Raw genomic sequence first — 10331 nt, 5'->3', positions numbered from 1 at the left:
CTCATTAAATTAAATTTTCAATTTTTTAATCTTATATGTACCTATTCTTAAATATACCAATTTGTTATATGAAACATGTACCCCTTTTTTTTAATATAAAATGTACCATTTTTTTAATATAAAATTCATTCAATCCTTACTCTAATCCATTTTTTAAAATTTGTATGGGTACATTCTATTTCGTTAATTTAAGAACGTATCAAAGTCAAGTTTAATAGAAGAAATTTAATAATGTTATTAAGCTAATATCAATTTTTTTGTTGTTTTTTTGAAGAATGTACCCCATGTTTTGGTACAATAATTTTTTGGTTAGTTTTGATAAAAGTACCCATGTATATATACACACACAATATACTGGAGAGTTTCATCTCTAATATTTTTAATCCCATAAATTATAGATTTTATTTAAAATCTCATTATATAAATAACTACAAATTTCATTTTTAATTTAAAAATATAATAACATACATAGAAATACATTATTACATTAATATCAGGGACTTCGATCAAAAACTAAAAACCACAAAGGTTTCAGTTAAAGAACATTGATAATTAAGAACCGCATCCAAAGTGTTCCAATAAAAAATTGCGTCATAGTTCCTGTTATGTTAATTCAGACGCTATGATCTCAAATTGTGCTTCTTGCTACATGCATCAACTATGACATAAATCCAAATATTGCTAGTAAATTGAATGAAACAACAAACTGTATCGTGTATATCTTTTGAACGTAGGATGTAAGTACTACACCTTCCCGACTTTGCGAAATTGCACCGTTATACGCATCATCTGAATCAGCATGCAAAATGGTACTTGGGAAACTCTCGCAGTACACAAAATTAAGCCGAGACGATTAAAGATGAACAAACGAATGTATACAGGTTTATTCAGTTTCCGCGTGACCCCCATCCGGATTTCAAAAGAGCGGCATATAGCAGTTCATTCCAAGCATCTGGAACTCCAGGCAAGCACCAATGGCTGCAATCCTGAGACCCCTCAGCTGTAATTCGTTCTTCTACTGTCTTGTATTTCATTCTGTAAACGGAAGGGTGTCCGTCTTTTCTATAATCGGTAAGCCTACTTATGTTTAGATATATCACCGGAGTTTTCATTCCTTCAATTACATGCTCTAGAGCTCTCATCTTTGAAGGGTAATTCCCTAAGTAAGTTTCGTTAAAGATTGGCTCCGTTTCTTTGTGGCACTGTCCACCCGAGTTCCACTGCCCTCCGCTGCAACCAAATGAAACAGTTTCATTGAAGTCTATACAACTATAAACATCCTAAAGGGACCAAAACTGAATTCCTCCAACAACACATCAAAGTTTGAGATCAATAGAGAGGTTACCTGAAATGGGTGACTGAATATCCTCTGAAGAAAACCTGTGTCCGGTTGACATCAATGTTCTTGTCAACCCATCGGCCCCAAGTGGTGAGAGCCCTCTTGTATGCTTCGAGAACCTTGAGTCTTGGATGCACATAGTTTCCTTCTTGGTAATAGTCCTCTCTGTAAGACCACCAAATGCAAAAATGAAATAATCTACAGTCAAGGGACTTAATAGTTTGATTGGTAGCACACTGCAATTACGTTTTTACTTCTGTCAAAAGATTTGAAGGGGGAAAGCATCAAAAGAATTTAACGAAGGAAATAACAGCACGTACCCACGAGAAGTCTTCTCATGTGTCCACCAATGTCCAGTGTTAAAAACTATGACATCTGCATCATCATACATTGAAGTTGTCTGGTCCATCAAATCCAATCTTAACGTCTCAAACGTACCATTTTGACCCCCCGTGAATGATGATTCCCTAGCAAGGAAGGGAGAAGCAACAAAATCCACTGAACAATTATAATCCTGCAAGTGTGGGAATACCATGGATGATCAGAGATTTTCATTCCGAATACTGATTCTTCGCTTAAGAACATACGAAGATGTATGACACTTGCCTCAAATCTGAATGCATAAAAGCCCTTCTTTTTAAATTCCCTCTTCCCAGAAATCTCATGAACTCTTTTCTTGTTTCGAATGCTGTGGCGAAGAATACAAACCAGAGATTCCCACATGTTCCTATTCAGTGAATCCCCCACAAAAACCAACCGTTTTCCCCTCAACCTCACCAGAAAATCAGTGGCATTCAGACTGGGGATCACATGAGTAATGAACAAAGCTATGAGAAGAAGATTTACATGGCAGGACATCAACGACCGCTACATAAAACACAAAATTCATCAAGAAATTGAAGATGGATTTTACCTTGGAATGTCACATTCATTTGGCTGCCATTTCCATTTTATAAAAGCATTGTCTGGCCTCCCATTGAGGTGACAATTAAAATCCCTATCAATGTATGGGCAAGAACCTCCAGGATAATATGGCCTTGAATCATCTCTAACCCACCTACCATAAAAAATATCACATTGCTGATACAAATCAGTCTGCATTTTCACCATCTGAGAATCATACTCGACAATTTTTGCAATCGAATTTTCTCGATGAGCCGCCTTCCAACCCTTTTTCTTCATCACAAATTTCCCAACATTACCATCCACATTACTAGAATTCCTTGAAAAACTACCATCAACTGCCTTCTCTGCATGCACATCTTCTTTCCCAGAGAAGCTAAAATTCCCAATGACCCTCCCTTCCTTACCATGCAAGCTTCCATTTTCCAAAACTTCAGAGGAGTTTCCCAAATGGGCAATCCCCAAGCCATTTCCTCCCTCACTTGAATTCAAAAAGTTACCGTTTTCAGCAACTACTGACTCGTTTTCGCTGTTTTTCTGCTTACCCATTTCCCCTTCAACCCCCGAGCTCTCATCTTTACCCTCCTCTGTAAAATTTCCCAAATGAGTCTCCCCCGAAAGAGTAAAATTCTGCTTCCCAGCAACCGTTGACTCATTTGCTTCCTGGGTTTTGTCGACAAAATCCTGCATTTCTGAACTGCTTGAAAAGGAGAAGGGCCATGAAACAGAAGAAGAATTCAAACTGTCAAACCCTTGAATCGAAGTCTCCACTGCAGGACTCTTCAAGAAGTTGGTAAAAAACAGCCAACCCAGTACAATTACTGAAACTCCAATTCCCAAAACAAACCCAGAAGTTACCTTTCTTCTTGGTAAAAAAAACTGCTTCTTCCAAACCATGGCTGAAAGACAATGCAGAGGATTTACAGCAAATACGACTGAAATGTGAATTTCATTTGCATGATCAGGAGAAAAGATAACTGTTGAGAGTTGTCCCACATTGGTGAGGGACAAGGTTTGCTATGTGCTTATATGGTCTTGGGCTACTCCCCATATTGCCAATTGGTTTTATGGTGGAACCTCAATTTCATCATGGTATCAGAGCGGGTTGTCCTCGTGTGAAGCCAAACGGCCACACGCGCTCCACGTCACCCAGTTGTTGTCCACGTGTAGGCTTGAAAATCCGCCACACGTGCGGGGGCGTGTTGAGAGTTGTCCCACATTGGTGAGGGACAAGGTTTGCTATGTGCTTATATGGTCTTGGGCTACTCCCCATATTGCCAATTGGTTTTATGGTGGAACCTCAATTTCATCAATAACAATCAAGATGAAGCGTGGAATGGCAGACCTTCATATATGAAATCATGGAAAAAAGAAATAAAAAATTAAATTAAAGAAAAAGTTATGGGAGCGGTGCGTGTGCCGCAGAGAAGCAGAGTGCTGGAACCAAAAAGGCTTCTTCTGCTCTTTGGCGTGGAGAGAGAGAGAGCGACAGCGAGACAAAGACAATTACAAAGATACTCGTCCACATCTAGTTTCATGTACATAAATACCCTTAATACTGTTTTAATTTACACCCTAACCATGGGATGTATAGTATAAGTAGTGGACATATTAGTCATTTGGGAAAGGGTTTCGGCGTAAATAAACGCATCATTAATGGTTCGAAGCGGAGGGGCAGCTTTGTCAGAGGATTTTTGAGATTTTGAGTTTTCTTGTATTAACTGCCGAGACGACACAAATACGACTTGGTTTCGCGCCGACACGTACGAGGACACGTGGCCTTGTTCCGAGGCCCATAACAATGCGAACATTGATGGTTGCCGATCACTCTACCTATGCGTTGAGATTTTGATGCGTGGTGGTGTCTGATGGAAGCTGTGAGTCGGCGACTATGATGTCTTGCAGGTGGCAGGAGCACGCTACACGCGAAGTACAGCAACCAGCTTTGGTTGCTGAGCGCCAAGTTTCGAATCACTCCAAGTCTCCAACGTTAATCGTGTTAGTTTTTTTAGGAAAAAGTACATTATTTATTGCAAAGAAATAAAACACGTATAAATTGAGGGTAGTGTGTTTTAATGTATTTAATTTTTGTTTTGTTAGTTAACGAGAACGTCGAGATTCCAAAAGTAATTGAGGTAGTGAAATTGGGGTTTGGTGGGCTGGATAAAATTGAGTCTTAAGCATAAAATTGAATTGTCAGAGACATATAAGAGAAGACTTCTAACTCATGTGAGTTTATAACCTATCATATTCATCTAACATTTTGACATAACGAAAATAAATCGAACTGATCACAACCTATTTCAATTAGCCTACCAACCAGGGGTTGCATTATTTTCTACATCTCAATGATTCGAAATTTTGTATTATCATGTAAAAAAGTTAAAAACCGCATAACATTGCGTCAAAAATATAAAGACACTGACACAAAAAGGTGCTTGGACCCCAAAAAGAAGCAACAATTGAAAAGTTGTTTAACATCCCACTTGAGCCTGCCATATGAATCTCAAATCTTAAGAAAACTAGAACAAAAGCAACTACATACAAATTTCTCTGACAAAAAGCTCAATCAACTGAATTGATTTTCCAACAAAGAAAAAGAAAAAGCAGATTTTACATGGAATTTTCTCTCATTTTTACAGATTCACATGCATTCAACAGCTATCAACAATCACATATTTCTGATATTTCAAACTTAAATTAACTTTGTGAAGAGGAAGGTATACACGGAAAAAGAAATGAAAAATAGTTGTCATCTAGGACCAGAAAGCTCCATAGCTTCTACCACAAGCGAAGATTCTTCTATAAAATCTGAATATCTTTGACGTGGGTGTTCACACGACCGGAACCTTGGTGTCTCGACCTTCTGCGACGCCTCCCATTTCTCGGCTAATCCATCACCTTCCAACATCTTCAATACTTCTGACATTTTTGGTCGGTACAGAGGATTAAATTGAGTACATAACAAGGCAACCTGAACCATTTCTTCCAGCTCAACCCTGTCGATTTTGCCCTTTAGATCCTTATCCACCATGAGATTTAGCTTTCCCTCCTGATGGAGTTTCTTCACCTGCATTTTTGTTACACAGCCATCAGCAGTGAAAAACCCAACTCAGCGTTAATGCGATTGTGCAAGTAATAACATATTTATATTTCATGTAACAAATCGAGTTTCTTAACACTTCTAGCAACACTCTTAAGGATCACATGTATATAACACCGGGACAGATACAGGAGGGAAACCCATCAGCCATGTGTTAATTGGTGGTTTGAAAGTTCCACACCACGCTGTTGATGTAATCCAAATTAGGTATTTTCAACTTCTTTAACTTACATTAAGATAATTTTATTTGATACATGCAATTAGTTACATGCTTACATGTGTGCATGCGCGAGAGAGGGAGAGAGAGCGTACCCAATCAAGCATTACACCCTTCTGGTTTGCAACTCGTCCAAAGTCCAAGGCCTTTTGCCCTGTGATTAGCTCCAGGAGCAATATCCCAAACCCGAACACGTCAGTCTTATCTGAAGACTGACCTGTTGACAAGTATTCTGGAGCGATGTGGCCAACAGTGCCGCGCACAGCTGTGGTCACATGAGATTCTCTGTGATCCAAAAGCTTTGCCAACCCAAAATCTCCAACAACTGCCTCGAAGTCTTCATCAAGCAAAATGTTGGCTGCTTTAACATCACGGTGAATAATTCTGGGGTCACACTGCTCATGCAAATAAACCAACCCCCTTGCTGTACCTAACGCTATTCTCTTTCGCCTTGCCCAGTCTAGTGCTGGTCGACCATGTATATGATCTGAGGAAAAAATACAGAATGTAAAAAAAGGAAGTTAGTGTCGTATTGAACAGATAACAAGGAAGACAAATAGTTGCCATCAGTGAAATGCAGGAAGAGTAATAAAGGGATTTAATTTAGTTGAATCATAATCACCGTATTTGTATAATAAAGTAATTTGATTTATATCATTTTGCAGTCAGTTTTGGAAGGATCAATATTGGCATGCAAAAGTGCATGGTACCGGGCGTTGGACTAGAGAAGAGATTATAGAAGGCTAGGTTCTGATTAGAGGGTGACAATAACAGCAAGCAGAATTAAAACAAAATGCTAACCTCTTAATCGAGAGGCTACGCTTCCGTTAGGCATAAAAGGGTAAACAAGAAGTCTTTCGTTCTCAGTTGAGCAGAACCCGCAAAGCCGCAGAAGATTTCGATGGACAGCCAAACTAATCATCTCAACTTCTGTCTGAAATTGGATTTCACCACCAGCAGTGTTGTAGTCCTTTAGCCTTTTAACTGCAACCAGAGTACCGTCATTCAAGCTTCCTTTGTATACAATCCCAAAACCGCCCCTACCTAGGATGTTCTTCGAGTTGAAATGGTCTGTTGCTGCCCGGAGCTCCTTAAATGTATACCTCCTCAAATGCCCCAAGCAAACTTCTGGGTCATATTGGTCTGCTGCACAACCCACCCAATAAAGAATACAGGGATTATCATAGGCCGGGAGAAAGAGTACCACTGGTTGCATGAAAACATATCCAGGAAATGGTTTAAGTACAATAAATCCCAAGGTTTCGCCAGAAAAGAAGGTTTGAACGACTTAAATGGTTTCCAAAGATTTTACCTAATTAAACAAAGAGAGTAGTATAGTCACTACACGTTGTTAGCTGTCCCCAACTTATTCTTATCTCCTATTACCATCCTGTGCTAACAATCTTTATATAAATAAATTGACTCGTGTGCTTTCTACATACAAAACCTTTTTTGTTGTGTTTTGGATAGAAGAAATAAAATACATGGAACGAGCCTTGGATTTGGAATTTTTTTTTAACTATTCATTTTTAATGAATAAAGTTAGCACATTTTACAAAAATATCAGAGCTGAAATCTGAAAGATTACTGATTGAAACATTCAAACACTCAGACTTGCACCATTACTAATTAATTTCGACAGTGTCGCCCTTAAGGTAACTAATAACACAACAAATCGAAATCATACCTCCTAAGATACAAGCACCCCTATCAATCTGTTAAACTATCTGAGATACTAGCATTGAGATCTAGAAAAGTAGGAAAATTATATACAAGAAACTTACCATTGACATCGAAGAATATCTGCTGGTTGTGTCTGTATCGCAGCCAAACAAGTAACCCAATAATTATTATGACGCCAAAGACAGCACTGAAGCTTGCACCAAGGATAATAGTCATGTGGCGGCGTTTGGTTCCAGAGTCTGATTCTAAGAAAGCCAAATTCATGAATGCATACTGTCACCAGTGTCACAAGGAAGACTACAGGAAGGAACAGAAAAACAACGTGCATATATACCTTTTAGAGCATCTGGTGTGAAGGATAGTGGCTCTGGAAAGACAGCAGAACAGTTCGCAGCCTTTACGCCACAAATTAAAGGGTTTCCAACAATTCTGAAGTGAAAAGAAAAACAAAATAGGGCTGAGAAAGGAACCAAAGTATACAAGGAACTAAGGATTAGTGGACCAAATGATATAGCTCACTTGAAAGTTCGTGCGGATATCTTTGGCAAGGAACCGCTCAAATTGTTGAAAGAAAGGTCCCTACACAAATGTTCATTGAAATTATTAACAAACAAATCTCTACTTATAGGTTTTCCCATTTATACTGCAAGGGAAAGTAGAACACACAAAAGAAGGGGGAAAAGACATACACAAGAGTGAGACCAACTGCGGACAGAGACTTGGGGAAGGGTCCTGTAAGGCTGTTGTTGTTTAACCGCCTGTCTTGCTCAAAAAACAAGAGAAAAGGTGTAGGCATTAGCTAAATTTGAGTGGTTATCGAATCTCAAAATGTTTAAAAGAAGTAATAACATGATTTTGAAACTTACAAATAATTCAGGTTCTTTAGGTTGCCCAAAGAATCTGGTATGTCACCATTGAAATTATTGTTGGATAGATCAAGTGTCTGAAGCTTCACCAAATTTCCAATTGAAGCGGGAATTGGACCCGAAATCGCATTGTTTTGAAGCAAACTGCAATAGTAAGACAGCCACATTTGTTCAAATGAAAAAACTTTTGTATCACAATATCAATTCATATCCAAATTTCACAAGAACAAATAAAAAACGACATAAAGGAGGTGCAAACTTACACAGATTGCAAGTTACTGAGGTTTCCAATCGCCGGAGATAAGATACCGGACAAGCTCTGGCTAGGCAATCCCCTAACAACAAAATAAGAATCACTTACTGAGAAAAGTATTCATCAAATAGGCAAATAGTAAAAATACTCTGATTTTTTTTTTTTTCTAGCCATAATTATCCAGAAGAACTTACAGAGCAGATACATAGCCATCAGGAGTACAAGTAACCATCCTCCAGCTGCAGGGATCTACAGAGTTACTATCCCAGTTCTCCAAAACATTATGCGGGTCAATCAGATCACTTTTAATGGCCGCCAAAGCTTCAACTGTGAATATTTCAGAAAAAAAAGATAAAAGGGTTATTTTCTGCAGGAATTTTCTTGCTAAAAAAAAAAAAAGCAAAATCTAGGCTGCGCCCAATTGAGACACTGCAATAATATGAGCATTAACCGAACAAAGTGAGGGAGAAAAAAAAAGAGTTATATTCCTCCAAAAAAAAATAATAGTAAAAAAAATGTATAGAACTTTACTGTTCATAAACATTCCTTCATCTGTTGTAATTTTTTCAAAAAAAGAAAAAGATAAAAATCCAAACTTTATGTTGCAATTCTAATGAGCAGTTCATTCTCTTCTCTGAAAATTTGAAGATGTAGAAAATAAGAAAATAACAGTATCCCAAAGAGAAATTAAATCAACCTTCATAATTTACACCAGTAGGGGAAAGAGTTGCAGAAGAGGCCTCAGCCAATGCCAAAACAAGTAAACCCAATTTGCACAACATGAAATTACTTCTTCCCATGTAGTCTTTTTCTATCTTCATTCAACTTTCTTTGTGCAACCAGAGCAAAGAAGCAGCTTTTATTCAAAAGCACCACAACCAGCAAAACTACTAGCCATTATCCAATTGCCTTATCCAAAATAAGTAGCAGTTTCACAATCAGAATCCTAGAAAGCAAACCGAAATGGTCATTCCGGCTCTCACTTCCAGAAAAAGTCGGTGACTTTGTGGATGAAACTTGAAGGAAACAAAAACCCAATTGCCAAAATCACTTTCCCAGAAAGCACTTTGCTTGGAAAAAGAGAATTCGAATCAAACTAAGCAGAATGGGCACTGTATGAGCTGAGACAAGCAACAAAAGGGAGATAATTTTCTCGAGAAACAAACAGATACCAAGCCTGGATATAAGGGATCCTAGAGATCTGAAAACAGTGGGTTTGATTTTCTACAAGTTTTGGGCGATCCCCACAAATTCCACGTAGATTATGTTGTTGGTTTGTAGGCGAGCTCAGTCCGTCGTCTGTGATTCCTGCAGTACCACTACCACCACGGCATTATCTTGTTCTACAAGGAGTGGAGTGAGTGAAATTCCATTCAAACAGTGAAAAGGTAAGTGAAACTCACTCACTCATTCACACCAGAAAAAACCAAACACGCAAAGGCCGATGCAAAAGGCCAAAGTCGGACACAGATACAGATGCCAACAGAACCCAGCAACTAAAAAAATAAAAATTGCGCCTTTTTAAAAAGAAGGAAAAATTAAAAGGCAGTGAAAAATAGGGTTTTTGATTATTTGGGGAGGGAGACTTGATAGGGCTGAATGATTGGGGTTGAAGATATATCGGCTCTTACATTATTAAAAATATTTGAAGCAATTTCTTCAAAACCCAGAAATCAACTGATCCTGATCTTTAAAAATTTGACCAAATAAGCTAAAAATTATTATATCTTTTAAATTTTTTTATTAAATTTATTTTTAACCGTTTAATTAAATTTTAAAATACTCGAATAATTTGATCTTAAAATTTAAAAGAAGAGATCTGTTCCTATAAAAATAATGAAAAAAAAGTAAGGAGGGGTGATTGGACTGAAGGGATGTGGAATCGATCAGCGAGAAGAGAACAATGGGATATCTATGCAAAAGGTGAAGGATTGCAGGTAAGTTTTTGGCAGGTCACGTGCTTGGAT

At 38.0% G+C, this 10331-nt stretch overlaps 2 protein-coding genes across 6 annotated transcripts; both read right to left on the bottom strand.

Annotated features, from left to right (window-relative positions):
* Window positions 1–603: 603 nt before the first annotated feature.
* On the bottom strand, window positions 604–3229 carry LOC137730633 (protein trichome birefringence-like 2). Of its 2 annotated transcripts, XM_088687279.1 has the most exons (6): window positions 3101–3220; window positions 2253–2942; window positions 1946–2138; window positions 1660–1853; window positions 1346–1504; window positions 695–1230 (listed from the first exon to the last, which is right to left on the bottom strand). In XM_088687279.1, exons 2-6 carry the CDS (start codon window positions 2930–2932, stop codon window positions 888–890), a joined length of 1569 nt encoding a protein of 522 aa, XP_088543405.1. In that variant the 5' UTR covers window positions 2933–2942; window positions 3101–3220; the 3' UTR covers window positions 695–887. The 2 variants fall into 2 exon arrangements, with proteins under 2 accessions (XP_088543404.1, XP_088543405.1); XM_088687278.1 differs by having other exon boundaries at window positions 604–1230; window positions 2253–3229.
* A 1567-nt stretch (window positions 3230–4796) lies between these two features.
* LOC137731004 (protein CLAVATA3 INSENSITIVE RECEPTOR KINASE 1) lies at window positions 4797–10331 on the bottom strand. 4 transcript variants are annotated; one of them, XM_088687460.1, is made up of 11 exons: window positions 9062–10331; window positions 8559–8691; window positions 8375–8446; window positions 8112–8255; window positions 7935–8003; window positions 7765–7824; window positions 7580–7674; window positions 7347–7484; window positions 6364–6705; window positions 5658–6049; window positions 4797–5312 (listed from the first exon to the last, which is right to left on the bottom strand). In XM_088687460.1, the coding sequence occupies exons 1-11, from the start codon at window positions 9183–9185 to the stop codon at window positions 4995–4997; spliced, it is 1887 nt and encodes a 628-aa protein (XP_088543586.1). In that variant the 5' UTR covers window positions 9186–10331; the 3' UTR covers window positions 4797–4994. The 4 variants fall into 4 exon arrangements, with proteins under 4 accessions (XP_088543586.1, XP_068326139.1, XP_068326140.1 ...); XM_068470038.2 differs by having other exon boundaries at window positions 6364–6708; window positions 7347–7490; window positions 9062–10248; XM_068470039.2 differs by having other exon boundaries at window positions 7347–7490; window positions 9062–10039.

Source organism: Pyrus communis, chromosome 16, assembly GCF_041283825.1.
Source record: "Pyrus communis isolate YQ-2024b chromosome 16, ASM4128382v1, whole genome shotgun sequence".
Classification (NCBI taxonomy): Eukaryota; Viridiplantae; Streptophyta; class Magnoliopsida; order Rosales; family Rosaceae; genus Pyrus; species Pyrus communis.
Note: the sequence above shows the minus strand (reverse complement) of the source record. Positions and strands in the feature narration are given on the sequence as shown.